The 21669-nt window shown below is 40.6% G+C and overlaps 1 protein-coding gene across 1 annotated transcript; it reads left to right on the forward strand.

Moving 5' to 3' along the window:
• The first annotated feature begins 5229 nt into the window (after positions 1-5229).
• tmem70 (transmembrane protein 70) lies at positions 5230-9642 on the forward strand. Its single transcript, XM_070974294.1, has 3 exons — positions 5230-5529; positions 7558-7657; positions 8903-9642. The coding sequence occupies exons 1-3, from the start codon at positions 5353-5355 to the stop codon at positions 9346-9348; spliced, it is 723 nt and encodes a 240-aa protein (XP_070830395.1). The 5' UTR covers positions 5230-5352; the 3' UTR covers positions 9349-9642.
• Positions 9643-21669: the final 12027 nt, after the last annotated feature.

Raw genomic sequence — 21669 nt, forward strand, 5'->3', positions numbered from 1 at the left:
AAAGATAAAATATGAATATTTCTATTTACAAGTGGGCATTCTTAAAATCTACAACTATTACAAAAGATCAGCAGAAATGACTATTTACAGAGATTTGCAGATTTACAGAGAACATACAGTTGAGGCTGAGCAGGAGTCGCTGGTGGTGCTGCAAGATTATTGAAGCAAACAGTTTCCTGTTCTGATAACAGTGACCATCAGGACCGCTTGGAAGCTTGATCCTCACATGGCAGCCGTCGATTGCTCCAGCAGCAAGACAAGAGCAACTGAATTTTAGTTGATACGACAACTCTAGTGAATGTTAAAGCTTGGACCAATAATGCTTCATTTCTCCATCTGTTACACTTTGGCTTCTCAATGTGGTTCTGATGTTTAATAACACAACATTTTAATAAGATATTGAATTAAGTCAGGGTTATTTACAGGGTTTGTACACATTTAACTATTCAGTTCAAGCACTTTTCAGATCTTGAAAACATAGCATTAAAATTCCATCATACAGAACCCTGTATCAAGACTCATGGTTAAATGACATATATGTCAGTCCATAGTTTATATGGCAAGCGTTTGTCACTAAACGGTATCATTTATTAATGGGTATATTAATTACCACGAACTATGGTAGCTATGTATGAACATCAATATGGGTTAAAATAGCCGGCTAATGTTACCTCCCCACAGCGCTCTCCCAGCCGGAGATAAACGAGCCGCTGGTGTCGCAAAACCTCTGGCTCCATTGTCTTCTGTCGTCTGTCTGTTATGTTTCCATCGTCTGTCGGTTATGTTTCTGTTGTGTCATCTGTTGTCTGTTAAATTTTTGTCTCCATATGTGTGTTTTTCCTGGGTTAGGAGGGAAGAAGTTATGACGTCATGATGCAATCAGGGAATGCTTTGAAGGCTAGACCGTCCCATTTACCGATGGTTGATACGGCCGACGGAGGAGCCTCCGAGGCCGTGGCCTGCGTGGGCCGCGTAGGCTGGGTCCTCCGAAAGATGCAGCCCCTGAATTGAGACACAGCCTACAACTGCTACTTCGCTGAGTCTTCGTCGCACAGTGATGACGCAACATCCCCGTAACCAGCGGAGTCTCTGCTTTTGTGAGACATGCTTGGTAGAGGCTTTTAGCCGAGTTTCTCCCCATCATTCTGGTATGCCACACATTAGTATTAGTGCTTCCGAACGTGCACATAGATCGTTTGTAATGCACGCATCTCACCCTGCCTCCTGTACAGGGGGCGACAGTATTGAAGAGGTTTTAATTAAAGATTTCAAGTAAGAAACAAATGAATGAATTAAAAAATATAAATGCAACAGAAATTGTGAAATTATTTTAAAAATCCACTGATAATGCTGGTCTGATCTGCTGTCTGTGAAAATAGGGAACTTTTTGCGAAAGCATTATCATATACTTTAAATTATGTTAGAATCTGTGTTTACAGTTTGTTCTGCCTCCCCCCTCAAAGTAAAGGTTCTGCATTTAGAATTCCATTATGTAATTCCTAGCAGTAATCTCAAGCATCAAAATAACAAGAAATTAATTTGGAGTTTGATTCTTTACCATGAAAACCGTATCTGAACACAAAAAAAAGGTTCATGATATCAGTAGCTTGTAGATACCATAGCTCATTATTACAATTAGTTTCACCTTTTCATACAGGAACGATTCTGCCACTGACTGTACGACCTTTGTGCTGCTAACATGAAACAGGGGCCTGGGGGCCTTTAAGCATGACAGACATAAAGACTGACACAATATAGACCCTGACCTGAGGTAACTTGATGAGAGGTGGTGAAACCATTAGAGCAGGAGTCAGCAAGACAGACTTTTATTTGGAATAGATATACGTGTATAGATGTTTTAAGACAACGCAGCTGTGTGTACGTACTGTGGGAGGTAGATGACCATAATCTGACTCACTTGCCTCAAACATCTTAAACCATGTACATAAAACGGTGAGGCTTTGATGTGTTTGTTGTTCTAGTCATTGTGTTGTCCACATAGTGCATGTGAGTCTTATTTTAAATGCAGGCTGATGTAATAGAACAGTGTGGGAGAGCAAACAAGTTATTGAGAAATATCTGGATGAACTGGAAAAGCCTCCACAAATGACCCTGAGCCTTGGTGGATGACAGGTTCTTGTCGGTCAAAAACAAGAGAAAACTGACGGCATCTAATCAACTCTTTCCATTTCCCCCTGATGTCAAACTGCATTATGGGTGTTTTATCTGTCTCCAGATAGAGCAAAAGCTCATGAGGAGGTGAGTGGTAAGGATGTGCAGTTTTGGATTCCATCAGGGTTAAAGGCAGAGGAGAATGATCTGCTGCCTTGATTAGCCATCACTCTGATGTGAATAAGTATCAACCTGCTCATGACAGAATCTCCTGTAAAAAAAAAAAAATCTGCAAGTAAGAGGAGCTACCTATTTTTGTTGGAAGGACTAAAGTTACTGTCAGTAAGTTAATGTGGACTGTCTTTGCTAAATGTGTGGTGTTTACTGTATTTTCTGCCTTGCAGATTAGCCAACAGAAATCAGCTGCCCTGTCTCACAGAGGCTTAGTTTTGGGGAAGGTGCTGCTAACTAGTGTAGATAGGTGACTTATTTTACAGTTTAATCTATTAATGCCTTTATGATTCCAGTCAGAATGTTCAAATCTGACACCAGTCAACTCAACCTTTATATTAACTCAGAAATACATTGAGGTAGAGACCTCATTTACAATGTAGCAATATACTTTTTTATTCAAATAATCCTTCTTGAATCATATCCACCTGAATCTGTGTATTGCTTTTAGGATTCAGCTCTCTACTCAGTTCTCAACAGTTTCAGAGCTACTCTAGTATTGGCTTGATTAAATATTTTGACCTTTAGTTGCTGTTGAAAACTGAAAATTACATGAAATTTACCTCCCCAAGTGGAGAAAAAAATCTCAGTGATAAATTAAATAACCTTGTCAGTTTGGTAAGTTGTAGGTTGAAAGATTAGTTTTCAAAGAAGATGCTAAAATGCAACACTTTTGTATTGTTAGAATATTTAGACAATGCATGATCACTACTACAATTTTTTTTTTTTTTTTGAAAAAGTCATTCAATGGCTCATATGTTTCAATTAATGCAAGCCCAGCCCTTTTTCTGAACACACCCATAATTCAGATTTTCTGTGTAGATAATAATTCCATAATTCCACCACAACTCAACAGCAGATAAGCTGTGAAATGTGGAAAAATTCATGTATAAGCACATGTGATGTTCAGACATCACATTTTAAGTCATTGATTTCACATGCATTACTAAATGTGCAAGAGCATTTTGTCTTTATTTAGACTTATTGATGTTTTTGGACTAATGTCACTGCTACATTAATGCGTATGCTGCATTTTACCACTGTAGGTGTTCAAAGTTGAATTGGGTTAGGTTGGTCCACACAGAGGCCGCTTCATTTTGGCTACAGAGGGAACAGATTAATCTATGTCAGCTTTCAAATTGTTGTTGCTACGGCTTGAAATTGTATACTTCCAGTGACAATGTTCACAAAGACATTGCAAAATTAAATTCAAGCACTTCAATTACTTTTTTAAGCTCTTTTTTTTTTTTTTATCATTCTCAAGGACGCCACTCAAAGTCAAATAGGTGGCAGGGCATTCTCCCTCACGGTCACACTGTATTGTAATTATTAGCTGTAGATCTGTCCAAACCACTTTACGTAGTCAGGACAAAATAGTTCCAAGAGTAAGTGCTTATTGGACAAGGGAATCTTATTTTTGTAATTTAAAGGTAGGTTTACAAAATGGTACAAAATATAAGACAGCGAGATATATACGTAATACTGAACATTTTCATGCTGATTGGTGGTTACGTTCATAACCAGAGGTTTGTAGAATTTTACTGCTACAGCACAGGAAGAGACCAGTGAAACAAAGAGATTCAGTGTTCCTCAGGTCTGGGAGGTCTGCCAACCTTCATTCAATGGAACAGGTGGAGATGTAGGCGGTGCTGGAGTGGGGGACAGATTAATGTGTTCTCTTGTTCCACTTCCTCTGGCTCACTATCAGAGTCTGTACCACCAAAGATGTGCTGAACATTTTCTTGTTTTTATTGAAATTTCAGCTCATTACTGATAACAATCAGACTTCAGAGGAAAAAATGTTTCCGTACAACTCCTGACAGACATCCAGGGTCAAACACTTGGCAATAAAAGGATTACACATGAAATTTGTTATTTGATACAAATTACATTCAAGTTCAAAGTATACATTATTACACACTAATCGACTCAGTTTAAGGTCATTAAGATGACATGGGCTATGTTGGGATGGCAAGAGAGGAGTACATATAGTAAGAGCTCATGACTAGTGGTCGCCTGGCAACCTTCATTTTAAACCACAAGCCTATCACAGGAAATTGTCTGTATCTGTCCACTAGGTGGCGTTATTGTACCACAACACAAGGCTGATAATGCTCCTTACTCTATTTTGAGATTCAAAATAATCTCTCTGCGGACTGCGAGCCTGCTCTGGATCTGTGAAAAACAGCTTGGACCCTTTGTATGACCCTCAATACTTGCCTTAGTATAAAAGTCTAAATCCGACTCTGGATTTGTCGCATTGCATCTTCCTGGCTGAGTGAAGTATTTACATATGAGGATGACATGGATTCTAAGTCCTTACTTATGTTTTATGTCCTGCAGTGGAATGCTAGAAGTCTAGCAGCCAGTGGTCAAGAATTAAAAAGGTGCGTTAACTTGTTTGTTTACAAGCTGGTCTTGACAGGAAAGTTGTCTTAAGCCATGTTTGGATTTTACGATATATCCTAATATTGATATGATATATCTTTATGGCAAACAAAGCAGAGCTGGGGTGGCTGTGTTTACAACATAGAAAAATAGAGATTGGCACCGAATTTGGGCCGTTGAATGTGTGGTCGTTAAAGTGTGGTCAGTGCAGGGAAAGATGTTTGTACTTAACTAGTACAAACATGGGCTAGCCTAGAGGAAGATAACCTGGAAGGTATAATGGATGCAGTTTGAGGCGGGACAGGACAAAATATTAGGCAGAAATTTCCATTCTAATGAAGCACAAGAACTGATCAACAATAGAAGAGGAACAAAAAACACAGCAGTGAACTCTACATGCAAAAACACAAACAAAGCCAGTTTGTGTTCAGTTCAGTTTTACAAATGACCTGTGGAGGACAGCCAAGCGCCGCTGCTGCGTCGAGTCTGCCGTAAATCAGAAGAAGAAGAAGAAGAAGAAGAAGAAGAAGAAGAAGAAGAAGAAGAAGAAGAAGAATTTACATCATATGTTCAGTTAGCTAGTTGGCCAGCTAATTGAGTAGGATCGCTAAGAAGCTAACTATGCTTTCTGCAAATTTCCTGCGTAGGTTACGGCCCTGTGTTGTTTCTCAGTCGTTCAGTCACATTCACACTGAGGCTGCGCGACGTTGTGCGCTGTTCACCGTATCTTTAGTCAGAGAAGAGATTGGGGATCCGCTAAATGCTGTGAGAAGGTCGTTTCTCAGTCTAAACAACAAGGTAACGTTATTTATTTACGAAATGATATTGTGTCTTCTTGAGAAATACATAGGGGTTATTTTACTGGACACGTTTACTTGACCAATGTAAATAAAAATCGATTGGCAAAAGCTAGAATTAGCATTAGCTAGAATGTATCTGCTGTTGCTGCCTATAGGACTGTCAGGTTTAGTGTAGGGTCTAGGAGAATATCACACGGTGTTGTACTGAAAAGTAAGCAGAATTTTCCGAATATGTGTTGTAGGAATGACACAGGAAGTGTGGTCTACTTCATGTAAACAGCCATTCAGTTCAGTCAGAATGTTGGCCATTTCTTATGAGAGAATGAGCAAACAAGTTTGAGAATATGACTTCGTATTAATACTGCAAACAACACGGGTCCTGGAAAACGTGGAAGACAATTGAACAATGATCCAGTCGTGGAAAATGGCAGAAAATGTGAAATGACCATGAAACTTTTATTTTGTCCTTGAAAAGTATTTCAAAATTCTTCTATTTTCCTTTAAGTAGCTGAGAATGACCTTCGAGGCTATCGATAAGAGCTCCATAACGGAAAACACTGCCATGGTTTGGTTTCCCTAACACACAAGTCTGTTCATTCCTAACCGCATTTGACTGCACATACAACAGGGAAAATAAGTATTGAACGTGTCCACATTTTTGACAGCAAACATATTTCTAATGGGGCTATTGAAATGACTGTACCAGCAGATGTCTGTAACCACAGGCAAAAAGTATTGAAAATGCGAACTGAAAATGATTTAATACTTGGTAGAAAAGCCTTTGTTGGTAGTGACAGTTTCAAGACGCCTCCTGTATGAAGAAACTAGTCGCATTCATTGCTCAAGTGTGATTTTGGCCCATTCTTCCACACACACTTTCTTCAGATCTCGAAGGTTCTAGTGTGTCCCTCAGATGTTTGTCCTTCTCTTAGGCTGGGGCACTTGTTGGTACACTATAAGCTCAGTGTTGCAGGGTTATGATAACTCCTAATTTATGCTCCAGTGGGTGATGAGAGTCAAAGAGAAAGCACAGCTCTGTGTGGGTTTGCTCTAGAAGAAGAAGAACTTACTTTTTATTATAACTACATCACATATACATGCACCACACATTACATGCACACACCATGCTTTGTGAAATGAATTCTCCACGTTTGACCCATCCCCGATCCTCCACGGCAGACCAGGAGAGGTGGGCTACCAGCTGCCAGCCGACAACGGCGCCCGGGGACCGAGTTCCTTTTCATCACAAATTGGTCAGGCGGTGATCTTCTTACATGTTTTTAGTGGGGGTATTTTAAGGAGGATACCCCAGGTGAACATGGGTAGAACATGCAAACTCCACACAGAAAGGCCCCATTCCTTGAGCAGCAGGCACTCTACAGGAAGAGGAAAAAAGAACAGTGTTTCCCCTACTATTATATTTGGGGGCATCTCGAAAATGATGCATCTTGTTATTTCTTCAGCTCTCTGAAATAAGTGGACATCCAAATAATTCTTTGAGACGTCTTTGACCTGCTGAAGCTTTGTCTCACAGTATGTTGTTGTTGTTGTTGTTGTTGTTGTTGTTGTTGTGATCTGAGCTTTTCTGGGTTTCCTTTTGTGTTGTTTACTGTCATCCAGCAATATTTGCAAGTTGTTTTGCACTTAGCAGATTCTTTTTTCGCTATTTTCAGTTCTTGAGACAGGAAAACTGAAACGCTGCCACTCATCAGCTTGAAAAGTCCATCACCATGTTCATCTGTAATTTTCTCGTTGGGTTCATTTTTAGCAGTGTTAGTCTTCTTGACTATTATGATTGTGCCCTCTGCTGTTTAAACAAAAACAATACAAGTTTCGACATGGAGCGATAGTAAATAAGCATGTAACCTCACGGTAAATAATGTCACAGTCCCATGACAGCATCGAGCCATATTTCTATTGTGATATTGCAAGATTTGCTCTGTAGTTACATCCCCCAGTACCAAGTGAATACATTACACTGCCAAAGCCAGCTTTTATTGTATTTTTCTGCTGTTTCTTTGCGTAGGTGTGGTCTCAATGTTTGTCCACCCGTTGTCTGTCCAAGGCGACCCAGTCCGAGGATGAGAACCTCATTTACATTGGCAGCCTGGGCAGTGCTGTTCGAGGTGAGTTACTTTCACCATGTCACATCTGAAAGAACAACACCTGATGCGACTTGTAATTACATACAAGGTATACAATACCATATTTTCCGTATGTAAGTCACATCAGCCAAAAATGCGTCATGAAGAGGAAAAAACATTTAGAAGTCGCACTGGACTATAAGTCACATTTATTTAGAAATCACAAAATCCAAGAAGAGACATTTAATCTGGAAAGGCAAATTATTCCACGACACAATAGCACACAGAACAACAGGCTGAATGGGTGTCCAGTATGTTAACGTAACCCCTTAAACAGTTATTCAACTCTTCAACAGCACACAGAACAACGGGTTGAATAGGTGTCCAGTATGTTAATGTAACACATTAACAGTTATTCAGCTGTACAATAGCGCACAGAACAACAGGCTGAGTAGGTGTCCAGTATGTTAGTGTAACACATTAACAGTTATTCAGCTGTACAATAGCGCACAGAACAACAGGCTGAGTAGGTGTCCAGTATGTTAGTGTAACACATTAACAGTTATTCAGCTACACAATAGCAAAAAGAACATACCTGGGAGGCTGAATAGGCTAAATTAACAGCCAGCGAGTCCAGCCCCACCCTCAGTGAAACACAAAGCAGAGCAGATTCCAGGAACAGCATCTGACGGCTTTGTCCAGAGGTGTGCAGTCCTAGGAGTAGGTAGTTACACAGGACCCTCAAACTCTCAGGCCTCTGGTAGAGGACCCTAGCTTGAGGAAAAAGTCACACCACCAGCCCTATGGGGGCTCGAATTATAGAGCACAGTAATCATAAATGGAAAGAATATACTATAACACAATTACTGTGGAGTATACACAAAGTAGCATGACACCATGCAGCATTGCAATGATACTATGAACATGTGAAACTGAACCATAAATACTTTCCTAATCTAGAGGCACCTGCGGTGTAATGAGGCCACTGGATACAAACGCAAACATAATTCTATCTTTAGTGCCAAAGTAACTACTTTAAAAGTACTGTAACTTTGATGCTGCATTCCAACCTAATTTACTGTCACATAAATATTAAGTTGCTGCATCAAACTGGAAGTTTATGGGAATTGTATTGTACAGTGAGTGATCCAATAACCTAATGGTGACAGAAATGGATACAATACTTGCATAAAATGGAAATATGCCAGATGATGGCCATGTATGAAAGTGTATTCTACTGTAACCCTCCGTTTGGTTACCTGTGTTCTCCGAATCTTCTTTTGTCAGGAGTGAAGCTGTTCTCTTACAGCACCAGCGGGTCCAGCCTCTTGCTTATGCCCTACATCCTCATGAAGACTGGACTAGGATTCCAGAGCTTCGCTTTGCAGGTTGCTTTCTGTGGAGTCATTGGCTTCTTCACCTTCGTCACCCCCATCCTCCTCCACCTTATCACCAAGGGCTACGTGATCCGCCTGTATCACAATCCACACAGAGACACCTACACTGCCGTAACTTGCAGTGTTTTTCTCACTGAAAAAAAGACCGTGTTCCACCAGAGGCAGGTCAGGATCCCACCGGTCAGCAAGATGTTCACCACCTTTTACGCTGATCACATGGGGCTGCTGGTAAACCCAGACCTGTTCACCATCCCACATGACTACAACCACCTGATGGGCTATGATCAGCCATTCAGATTCAGCACCGACAACATGAACAAACCTGATAAGATCTGAAGGACTGACTGCCAAAAGGTTTAGTGTTCGTTAGTATATGAATTATATGTGCACCAGGGTGGAACATCCCCAGAGGACTTGACAACCACAATCATTTCTCAACTCATTTCCCACATGTTTTTTTGTCAATATTACACATCATGTTAATAAATTATTACTTCATGATTAGAAAAAATTAGTCACTTAATGACTTACAGAACATGAACCAAATTTTCTTATTATATTTTCAGCAGTTTCCATACATGAAATAAATTTATTCTGCTTCTCAGTTGGACTGGATGTCAGTACTTGTGAGTTTTGGTACTGATACCAAAATGAGGTTTTTATGATCTTATTCTGACGATTTATTTTATGTAACACAAGCAGCTCTTCAAGATGTGCTTGGATGTTTGCAGGTTTGCCATTTACCAATTAGCTGTAATAAATGAGCAGAAATGATTTTGGGGTTAATCTTGATGTGAATTTTTCCTCAGTACCTAATAAATTTAAACCTGTTTTGAAATATGCTGTTTTAACCGAATAAGATGTAAATGCCAGAGGGATTTATACTGTTCAGAAGAACAAATGCATTTGCAAGTCAAAGGTCAGTGGTATTGAAAAGGTGAACCTGGGCAGTGTTTTTAAGTGCTGTTAGTATTCACTGATGTAGAGGCATCATGCCCTTCATGTGTCAGCTGATGAGGAAGGACATGGGATCAGTTCACCTGGAAAAGTGCAAAGTTCTTCCCTCAATGCTGTTATGTAGGCCATGTGGGAATGTTTATACTTATGATTGATTGGCGATCTGATCTTTCATATAAAATTGTCACTGTGGAGAGGTTACTAGCACATTCGATGTACAGTGATTTGGATCACTCCATCCAGCATGGCAGTAGCTTCAACATGTGCTACAGTGCAGATGAAATATTCGCCCACACAACAGCACCATTTAGAAACATTCTAAATCCAGCTGTTACATATTCAGTGTCCTTTAAGAAAGAATTGGCTAATTTGGTACCTCACAATTTTCCTTAGCTGTAATATCATCCTTTGTGCTGACTTTGAGGCTCAAAGGAAAGTGTCCTGTCACAGTAGCCTTGTTTTCTTGATCACTGACTGAATCAAATGGATGACACAGCATGAGGCAAACATCAACACCACCATACCAATCCTATGATTATCCCAATCCTGATCAAGACTGCTTTCCATGACAGTCCACAACCAGGACCACCTATTTGATACCACGTTCGTGTTTGAAACATAATCTTCTCGTAACTTCTTCAGACTTTCCAGTGCTTTTGTTATATTTACATCTTTCCCTGTGAGCATGTTATGGCCACCGACATTCCTCCCCCTTCTTTTTTTTGTGCTTAACATGCCATGCTTCGGAGGATTGTGTGTGTGTGTGTGTGTGTGTGTGTGTGTGTGTGTGTGTGTGTGTGTGTGTGTGTGTGTGTGTGTGTGTGCGCGCGCGCGTGCGCGGATTAGGCATAGCGGATCTCCGCGCAGGATTGGCTCATCCTGGAGGTGTGATCTCCCTCCGCCTCCCACCTCCCACCGTCGGCTGTCAGCTCCCTGGATTGATGCAGTACCGAAGCCGGTCACCAATCACCAGGCTCCAATCTAGGACGGGACATTGAAAGGCTCGAGCGCATAGATATACATAGAAAGGCTAGATAGTTTACAGACGCTGTGAGCCAATGAGGGCTGACGTCGCTACGCGGCGGCCATCTTGCCTAGGGGCTGCTGGCTCACTGATAACATTAATGCCTATGGAGCATGTACTATTTAATTAACCATAACTTGCTCAATTTTCAACCGATTTTTAAACGGTTTGATTTGTTATAAACGCCAGAGATGTAGTTATGTTATTGCATATTCACGGATAAATATAACCATGGACTTTCATATTAAATTAAAAAAGTAGATAGTAGACCATTACCTGCCATAGCTGCACACATATACAGTGAAATTAAATCGTCAGTGTTTATGTTAAACATTTAATTGTTTGATATTTTATATTTCTAATTAATACATATATTAAATATAAAGGGGTAAGTTGACCCATATGATATTTCAAACTTAACCTGAATAATGTATGTACATTATATGAATTGTGATTCATATTGGCAATTTACCCCAAGGCTTTTTGCCCCATGACCATCGTTTTGATAAAACCTAATTAATTTAATGATTCAGAATGATCTTTTGCTAAATGATTCACATAGTTCTATACATTGAATATCACTAACATGCATAATGTATAAGTTTAGACCTGGGTCCATTTTCTTTAGCATAAAAAATAATTATACCACAGAAGTCAAAGAATTCCACAGCCAGTTGGAAATGATGTTTGTATTCTTATTTTAGGGTCTCGTGACAACTCGTGTATAGTTTTAAAGATCAAGGGGATGGTTTGTTCATCTTACCTGTTCTACCCTACATATATTTTATTATAAATTTTTAAATAAACACATTCAGTAACATTACATCAAGGTTTCTTTTATTAACAAGTGCGCACAATTACAAAACAATTCAAGATTCACTCCAAACCAACAGTAACACTAAACCATGCAACATTCACTCCAAATAAACAGTCACTCTAAACCATTCAACATTCACTCCAAATCAACAGTCACTCTAAAACATGCACCCAAAACCAACATATTAACATATAACATAGGCCTTTATAGCCTTGGGGCAGGAAGGCAATGCGTACAGGTGGTCAGGGGCCTTCCTCTTCAGGCTCTTTCTCCTCTTTCCAGTGGCTGCCTGAGGCTTTGGAAAAATATAATAATAATAATAATAATAATAATAATAATAATAATAATAATAATAATAATAATAATAATAAGGACAGTATTAACGGTAACTTTTTAACAATTCATCAGTGCTGAGTTCAAGACAATGCTATGTTCTTTAAATCTACAAAATAAAACCCAAATCAGTGCTCTTGTAATAAATTGATTTTAATAAATTGGCTTGGCTAAAGGCGAAATTATGTTTTGGGTCTCTAGACAAAATTGTCAGTTTTGATTGTAAAGGTTCCCTTCACCTTGTTGTAGTTTGTACATGCTTATTCATAAAAGTGTATGAGTGACATGAGCAAGTGACAGCCTGTGGTTCTCAATCCTTTTAAACAGATTACCACCTCAAATAATATCGGGTTCTTCAAGTAACACCATCATATCCCTTCCTGGCCACCACTGAGATAAATGATTTAATGATAAGCCATATGATGCTCTTAGTTGTGTACAAATACTCACATCAGGTGGAGGCTCATCCTGGTGCAGGTCCATGGGCAGGTTTTCTTCTGCTCTTCTAGAGGCAGCAGTGCTTCTTGTTGCTACCGGCTAAAATATACAGTTAAATATTAAAATGTCCTTAATGCACAACACTTTATGTATTCCTAAACTTGCAGAAATCGTGACAATACATATATCACATATTCTTGTTGGCCAATGATACACATACCCTTTGGAGATGAGCAGGGAAGTTGAAAATGGTTGGCACAACACCAGCCTTAAGCCGGACAGTCTGCCCTGTCCTGTCAAAATCCTCACTCCTGAAATGTTCGCTGCACAGTTTGCAGTTTTTTGATGCAACAAAACCGTCCCTTCTTAGAGCAAGTTCCCATTGCCTTCTCTTCTCTGCATTTTGGGGAAACCTTAAAAACATGAGAAGATACCAAGATATATGAATTATTGACAACATTTTACACCCTTCTTACCTTTAACATTAATGGTAAGGACAAAAATACTGAGCTAAATTATGATATTGTTGGGGCAATTCATGTAGCCTATGCTTGAATGCCATTATGAAAACCTAAATAACAGTAACATGTTAAAAGAAATGTGAAAAAGAAATATTCAATGATTATTATGTAAACAAATGGTAGAAACATTTCTAAAACGTCAGGGTCAAAATAACTTGTATTATACAAGTACAAATCCACTAAGTTAGCAACAATTATCCTAAATATGTCCCTCAAGTCATTTCTTACGAGTGAAAAGTGATTCCACGGGCTCTTGTATTGAAGGAATGTTCGTTTGAGCATCCATATGCTGCACAAAAGTGTGGCATCTTGTACCGTAGGGGGGTATTTCTGCAAACACAAAGCCAGCCAGTTACTGTATCACAATAAATCTAAATCGAGGATATATTTCACTAATGAAACAGCTTGGAAATCATGTTAAAATGAAGGAGTAATTATGCCTTTCCCACCTGTATAGAATTAAGTCCAGGTTACTTTGTAATAGTCCAAGTGGCTCACATGTCTCATTCACAACCTCTTGTTTCTTTGCTAGCTAATACCCAACTGCATCCACACAAATTGTCATTTAGACAAAATATGTTGTTGTCATACAATTATTATTGGTCTCACGGAAACCGATAATATAATTGAAACTCCCAGATTGCAGCCTTGCAAATGGCTGTAACAAACACACAACTATGCAGCGATTTTCGAAAAGAAAAACTGCAATTTCAACAGGTCTGCACAGCCTGAATCATAGCCATGTTAATAAGGTTTTTAATAAACCAAACCGTTTGTAAATCCGTCAAGAATTCAGCAAGTTAAGGGTATTTTTGTTTGTGTAGGTCGCTCACCTTCCATCGACTACGAGAGAGCGCTCTGGAAAAGTCCCCCTAGGTAAGATGGCCGACCGGTGACGTCGCCGGCGAAAGTCCCATCAGCCATCTAGCCTTTCTATGTATATCTATGCTCGAGCGGACCGGCACTCCAGGCGGCTGAAGAACAGCGCGCCAGTCGAGTGAATTTGTGCAGACTGAGAGGCATTACTGAAATTTGTAAAGGAATGGGCCAGGGCCAGCTTTAAAAAAACTGACGATTAATAGCACCACTGGTAGTGGAGATTTTTGTTTAGAACACATTAGGAGGAAGGGGTGCTGATCTGCTGTTTTTGTTAAATTTTAGTTAAGCAGAGAGGGTTTTGTTTCTGGGTTGTTGTTTTTTTTGGGGTTGTTGTTTGATTGTTAGATTAGTGTAGTTCCAGAGAGTCCTCTTTTGGTTTTGATTGTTTTTTGATTTATCAGCACTTGTAGGCCCATTTCCTTTAGAGTTGCCTCTGGTTTTTGTTTGTACTTATTATTTTCCTTATCTTTAAAATAAATAACTTTACTTTAACCAATAACATCTGGTTTATGTTGCTTCCCGCTTTCCATCACGAGCTAGGGGTCGTAACAGAGCATGAAATAGCTGTGCAGCACTCTTCTCCAATGTGCTCACATACTCCTTGCTCATCAGCTAACAGTGTGTCTATGATGAATCTATTCTTCATTGTCATAGTTGAAGTAACATGCAACTGTTGGCCTCCTCTAAAGCTTTTCACAGAATAACTGATTAATCTTTGTTGATTGTACCACAAATAGTTTATGTGGCAGCCATTTCTTTGTGCTGTCATTCCTACAAATAGACCTCCAAGCAACCAGCTATCTGGTTCTGCCTTATGCTTATTAGCTATGTGAAAAATTTCATCCCAGGAAAACCACATGCTTATCTTCCTCCCATACTATTCTCTTCTGACTATTTGATTGGTCTGGCAGATTGTTGTCTGGAAGATTGATTACTGTTAATAACTCTGTTGACACCACTGGTGCACATACAACTTTCCATCCATCTTCTAATGTGGTCTTCTTCTTCTTAAAAAGAAACTAAATTAGAAGGCATCAATGCTCACTTCACCACCTGAACCACATTGCAAAACAGATACAACCAAGTGACTGGACAGCAAATACTACAGACCTGGGTCTGTATTCACAGAACTTTCTCTAAGAGAGCTCCTAACTTAGCCTTAAAATTCCTAGCAAGGAATCTTAGGTTAAGAGTGATTCAGGAAGTGTCTGAGAGCAACTCTGAGCAAGGAGGGCACAGAAACTTTTATCGTAGTGAGGAGGTGTGGTTGACCCCATTGCTAGGTATGACGCGGTCTTCTAAAAGCTGTGATTGGTTGTTACAGAAAGGGAAAAAGACAAAAAAAAAAAAAAAAAGCTGAAGAAGAAGAAGAAAAAATGCACTCCACACTCCTCGTTATGAATGGACAGTAAAATCAACCGATCATAAAACTTGGACTGTATTAAGAAATGTGTAATCGTGACATTAATTTTATGTCATGACGATGAAATTCAGCAAAATTAAATTAACTATGACTTCAAAATGTTTGAACATACAGTGGATATAAAAAGTCTACACACCTCTGTTCAAATGCCAGGTTTTCGTGATGTAAAAAAGTGACAGAAGACAAATAATTTCACAACGTTTTCCACCTTTAATCTGACCTATAATCTGTACAATACAAGTGAAAAACAAACAGAAATCTTTCAAGGGGGTGAAGTAAAAATAAAAAACTGAGATAATGTGGTTGGGTACACACCCTTTTATAACTGGGGATGTGGCTGTGTTCAGAGTTTACCAATTACAATCTAACTCATGTTAAAGCATCAGAACACACCTGTCGCCAATTAAAGTGCCTCTGATCAACCCCAAATAAAGTTCATCTGTTCTAGTAGGCTTTTCCTCACATTTTTGTAGCCACATCTTCCAGCACAAGCCATGGTCCGCAGAGAGCTTCCAAAGCATCAGAGGGATCTCATTATTCAAAGATATCAGTCAGGTGAAGGCTACAAAAGAATTTCAAAGGAATTAAACATACCATGGAACACAGTGAAGACTGTCATTGTAGGAGCCAGATTTGTCATTTTCTTTTATTCATGAGTGTTGTACACATTTATGCCAGTAGGTGGCAGTATCTCTTTGAGCCAATTGTTTTGAACCTATATAGGTGGGTGGGTTAATCAGCGCAGGTGCGAATGCTGAGGAAGCCATACGGTTTTTTGACCGTGCCATGGCGTGTAACGCCGCAGGTTGGACTATGGTGTGTTTTGTGATAGTGAGTATTCATTGAGTCGGCTGTGTGTAACAAAATAAATCCGCAACATAAGAAAAGTAATGAGTGGACATTTGCTGTGTTATGCACCTACTGGCATGCGTACAAGCCCTTTAAACCATCAGTGTGCGCGGATAGTGACAAAGGGCCACTACAGTCATCATCAAGTGGAGAAAATATGGCACAACAGTGACATTACCAAGAACAGGACGTCTGTCCAAAATTGATGATAAGACGAGAAGAAAACTAGTCAAGGAGGCTACCAAGAGGCCGACAGCAACACTGAAGGAGCTGCAGGAATTTCTGGCAAGTACTGGCTGTGTAGTACATGTGACAACAATCTCCCGTCTTTTTCATATGTCTGGGCTATGGGGTAGGGTGGCAAGACGGAAGCCTTATCTTACAAAGAAGAACATCCAAGCCCGGCTTAATTTTGCAAAAAGACATCTGAAATCTCCCAAACGCATGTGGGACAATGTGTTATGGTCTGATGAAACCAAGGTTGAACTTTTTGGACATAATTCCAAACGGTATGTTTGGCACAAAAACAACACTGCACATCACCTAAATAACACCATACCTACAGTGAAGCATGGTGGTGGCAGCATCATGCTTTGGGGCTGTTTTTCTTCAGCTGGAACCGGGGCCTTAGTCAGGGTGGAGGGAATTATGAACAGTTCCAAATACCAGTCAGTGTTGGCACAAAACCTTCGGCCTTCTGTTAGAAAGCTGAAGATGAAGAGGAACTTCATCTTTCAGCACGACAATGACCCAAAGCACACATCTAAATCAACAAAAGAATGGCTTCACCGGAATAAGATTGAGGCTTTGGAATGGCTGAGTCCAGACCTGAATCCCATCGACCTGAATCCCATCGAACATCTGTGGGGTGATCTGAAGAGGGCTGTGCACAGGAGATGCCCTCGCAATCTGTCAGATTTGGAGCAGTTTTGCAAAGAAGAGTGGGCAAATATTGCCACATCAAGATGTGCCACGCTGGTAGGCTCCTACCCAAAAAGACTGAGTGCTGTAATAAAAGCCAAAGGTGCTGCAACAAAGTATTAGTTTAAGGGTGTGTATATTTATGCAACCAGGTTATTTTAAGTTTTTTATTTTATATTTTTCCCCTTTAAAGGTTTCAGTTTGTTTTTCACTTGCATTGTACAGGTTATAGGTCAGATTAAAGGTGGAAAAAGTTGTGAAATTATATGTCTTGCTGTCATTTTTTTACATCACGAAAACCTGGCATTTAAACAGGGGTGTGTAGACTTTTTATATCCACTGTACCTCATTCACATGCCGATTATATTGACTTGCCTATTGTTATGTTTACTGTCCATGCTGGTAATTTTACTACTTAATGTATTTGATATTAATGGTGGATGTGTAACCAGGGTAAAATTGGGGTTGATTATCGTAAACTGAATTTACAGACAATAAAGGATGCTTACCTGTTACCGAATCTGGAAGAGTCTTTTTCCGCACTCTGTGGCATTAAGTGGTTCTCAGTTCTGGAGCTCAAATCAGGCTATTACCAGATTGAGATGCATGAAGAGGATAAGGCTAAAACTGCCTTTGTCACTCCCCTGGATTTCTGTGATTTCAGTAGAATGCCCCAGGGTGTCACGAATGCACCCTCAACATTCCAGCACCTGATGGAGAAGTGCATGGGGAGCCTACATCTAAAGGCGGTCCTGGTGTTCATTGATGATCTCATAATCTTCTCTGACACCCTGGAGGAGCACGATTGCCGCCTACTGCGAGTGCTGAATGAGCTCAAAGAGTATGGGTTCAAACTCTCTCTGAACAAGTGCAAGTTTCTGCAGACATCTGTCTGGTACTTAGGCCATGTGGTGTCAGAGAAGGGTGTTGAGATGGATCCTGACAAGGTCGCCTCGTTGAAATCCTGGCCAGTTCCGCACAATCTTAAGACCATACGCTCATTCCTTGGCTTTGCAGGTTATTACCAGTGCTTTATAAAAGGTGATGCCACCATTGTGAAGCCACTCAACAACCTTACCCGAAGTTACTCACCTGTTAGGAAATCCTCGTCAAAGAACAAAGCCTCCAACCCTCCCTTCAATCCAAAGCAATCCCTTGGCACTCAATGTACTCCTCAGTGCCAGCAGGCTTTTACCACTGCTCCTGTGTTGGGATTTGCCAATCAGTTGTTGCCGTATATACTCCACAAAGACGCCAGTATCACAGGACTTGGGGCGGCCCTCTACCAGGAACAGGATGGAAAAATGCGGGTAGTTGCTTTTGCTAGCAGAGGATTGTCACAAAGTGAAAGCCACTATCCAGCGCATAAGCTGGAATTTCTGGTGCATAAATGGAGCATGACGGAGAAGTTCCAGGATTACTTGTATTGGGCGAGCTTCATGGTAGTTACCGACAGTAATCCTCTTACTTACCTTCTAACATTGTCAAAGCTGGATGCCACCAGCCATCGTTGGCTGGCTGCCCTTTTGACATTTTCATTTAAGATCCAGTACAGAGCTGGGAAGCAGAACTTGGGCGCAGATACACTTTCCCGACACCCACACGGCAGTTCTCCTTCAGACACAGTACAAAAGGATCATGAACTCTTGAACCAGGTTGCCTGGCAACATCTTGCAGACACCAGTGATACTGAGATCTCTTCTGAGGTGGTTGATGCCATCTCCATTATACCTCTCCCTTCACCTTAATAATGAAGGTATTAATTAAGGCTTAATGGTCGTTCCTAAAGGGGGCACTGTCAAACCTGGCAAAGCAGCCCGCTTATTGCATTGTTTACAACACTGTCACACTTGACCGCAGTGCATGCTAACTCCGCTAGTCAGCGTGAGATGCAGGCGCAAAATGGATCATTTTTGTTGTGGTCCTGATTTTGTGTTTTCTGTTTTTGCTTCCTCTGACCTTCTCTCTCCCTCTCTGGTAGCGCGAGTGACGAGGGGCGGAGTGATCTCCTGGAGCGCTGCTCTCCCGGCACACCTGCAGCTCATTCTGCCTAATTCACCTGGCTTCTTAAGCCGCCCTCTGCTAATCTCCAGTGCCGGAGAATTCTCTCAGATCCCCGCATGCGGAGCGTCTCCCGAGTTCTTCTGCCTCTCGTCACGAGTTGATCGCTTTCCAGTTCTCGAGTTCAAGTTTGATTAAGTATTATTTTTGTTGTACTTTGTATCTCGGCTTTTTCCCATTATTGGTGATTTTGTGTTGAGCACAGAGGAGTCGTCATTAATAATAGGCTGCCCTGGCACCTCCGCAGTGAAAATAAGAACAATCCCAGGTTTCTCTTCAGCACTGTAGCCAGGCTGACAGAGAGCCATAATTCTGTTGAACCATGTATTCCTTTAGCTCGGAACAGTAATGACTTCATGAGCTTCTTTAATGATAAAATTCTAACTATTAGAGACAGAATTCATCGACTCCTGCCGTTAACAGGTACTGTTTTGTCTTCAAACGCAGAAATCGTAGAAACTGTTACTCAGTCTGTCGCAGTTTTAGACTGTTTTACTCCTGTTGACCTTCACCAACTAATTTCAATAATTTCATCATCAAAATCATCTACCTGTATTTTAGATCCTATCCCGACTAAGCTGTTTAAAGAAGTATTACCTCTAATTGACTCTTCAGTTTTAGACATGATCAATCTCTCTTTATCAACAGGCTACGTACCACAGTCCTTTAAAGTAGCTGTGATAAAACCGCTACTGAAAAAGCCTACTCTTGATCCAGGGGTTTTAGCCAACTATAGACCGATATCCAACCTTCCCTTTCTCTCAAAAACTCTTGAGAAAGCAGTTGCCAATCAGCTGTGCGACTTTCTAAACAATAATAGTTTATTCGAGGATTTCCAGTCAGGATTTAGAGTGCATCATAGCACAGAGACAGCACTGGTTAAAGTTACAAATGACCTTCTAATTGCATCTGATAAAGGATTTGTCTCTGTACTAGTCTTACTGGATCTTAGTGCTGCATTTGACACCACTGACCATGGCATCCTATTGCAGACACTGGAACATTTCATTGGCATTAAGGGAACTGCGCTAAGCTGGTTTAAATCCTACTTGTCAGATCGCTCTCAGTTTGTACGCGTTAATGACGACTCCTCTGTGCTCACTAAAGTCAGCTATGGAGTTCTGCAGGGTTCTGTGCTTGGACCAATTCTATTCACCTTATATATGCTTCCTTTAGGTAAGATTATCAGGAAGCACTCAATAAATTTTCATTGCTATGCAGATGATACCCAGCTATATTTATCAATGAAACCGGAAGAAACCAGTCAGTTAACTAGACTACAAGCATGTCTTCATGACATAAAGACCTGGATGACCTGCAATTTTCTGATGCTAAACTCGGACAAAACTGAAGTTATAGTAGTAGGCCCTAAACATCTTAGAATGTCACTTTCTGATGACATAGCAGTTATGGATGGCATTGCGCTGGCCTCCAGCACCACTGTAAAGAATCTGGGAGTTATCTTTGACCAAGACATGTCCTTTCACTCCCATGTAAAACAAATTTCAAGGACTGCCTTTTTTCACCTACGTAATATCGCAAAAATCAGGCATATTTTATCTCAAAATGATGCAGAAAAACTAGTCCATGCATTCGTAACTTCCAGGCTGGATTATTGCAATTCTTTACTATCAGGCTGCCCAAATTCGTTGCTGAATATTCTCCAGTTGCTCCAGAACGCTGCAGCACGTGTTCTGACAAAAACCAGGAAGAGAGATCATATTTCTCCAATACTCGCCACTTTGCACTGGCTCCCTGTAAAGTTTAGAATAGAGTTTAAAATTCTCCTCCTTACTTACAAAGCCATAAATGGCCAGGCACCTTCTTATCTTAAAGAGCTCATAGTACCTTATTGCCCTACTCGAACACTGCGTTCCCAGAATGCAGGTCTACTTACGGTTCCTAAAGTCTCAAAAAGCAGAACAGGAGTCAGAGCATTTAGCTATCAAGCTCCTCTCCTGTGGAACCATCTTCCAGTCTTTGTCCGGGAGGCAGACACTGTCTCTACATTTAAGAGTAGGCTTAAAACTTTCCTTTTTGATAAAGCTTATAGTTAGGGCTGGCTCAGGCTTGTCCTGGACCAGCCCCTAGTTATGCTGCTATAGGATTAGACTGTCGGGGGACATCCAAAGATACACCGAGGTCCTCCGTCCTTCTGTCCCTCTCCATCCGCACGCTCTCATGTCCTACCACGGCGTGTTACTAACTTAGCTCCTTCCCCGGAGTCTCTGTGCTTTGTCGTCTTGCAGGTTCCCATGGACAGTGGCTGAATCTGGATTGTGGATTTCAGCTGCGTCTCCTGCCTTGGCCCTGCCTGACATCCACTGCAACTGCTACTGCTGTTATTACATCCACTGTCACTGTTACTGTGACTGCGTGTCTGTCTCTCTGTCTCTGTCTCTGTCTCTCTCTCTCTCTCTCTCTCTCTCTCTCT

The sequence above is a fragment of the Chaetodon trifascialis genome, chromosome 11 (genome assembly GCF_039877785.1).
Source record: "Chaetodon trifascialis isolate fChaTrf1 chromosome 11, fChaTrf1.hap1, whole genome shotgun sequence".
In the NCBI taxonomy this organism is placed as follows: Eukaryota; Metazoa; Chordata; class Actinopteri; order Chaetodontiformes; family Chaetodontidae; genus Chaetodon; species Chaetodon trifascialis.

What these genes read in the sequence shown, in the direction of transcription:
- tmem70 (XM_070974294.1), top strand. Translation starts at nt 5,353, where the DNA reads ATGCTTTCTGCAAATTTCCTGCGTAGGTTACGGCCCTGTGTTGTTTCT. An exon ending in TTCTCAGTCTAAACAACAAG is followed by an intron (nt 5,530 to 7,557) that starts GTAACGTTATTT and finishes TTCTTTGCGTAG; the next exon opens with GTGTGGTCTCAATGTTTGTC. An exon ending in CCTGGGCAGTGCTGTTCGAG is followed by an intron (nt 7,658 to 8,902) that starts GTGAGTTACTTT and finishes TTCTTTTGTCAG; the next exon opens with GAGTGAAGCTGTTCTCTTAC.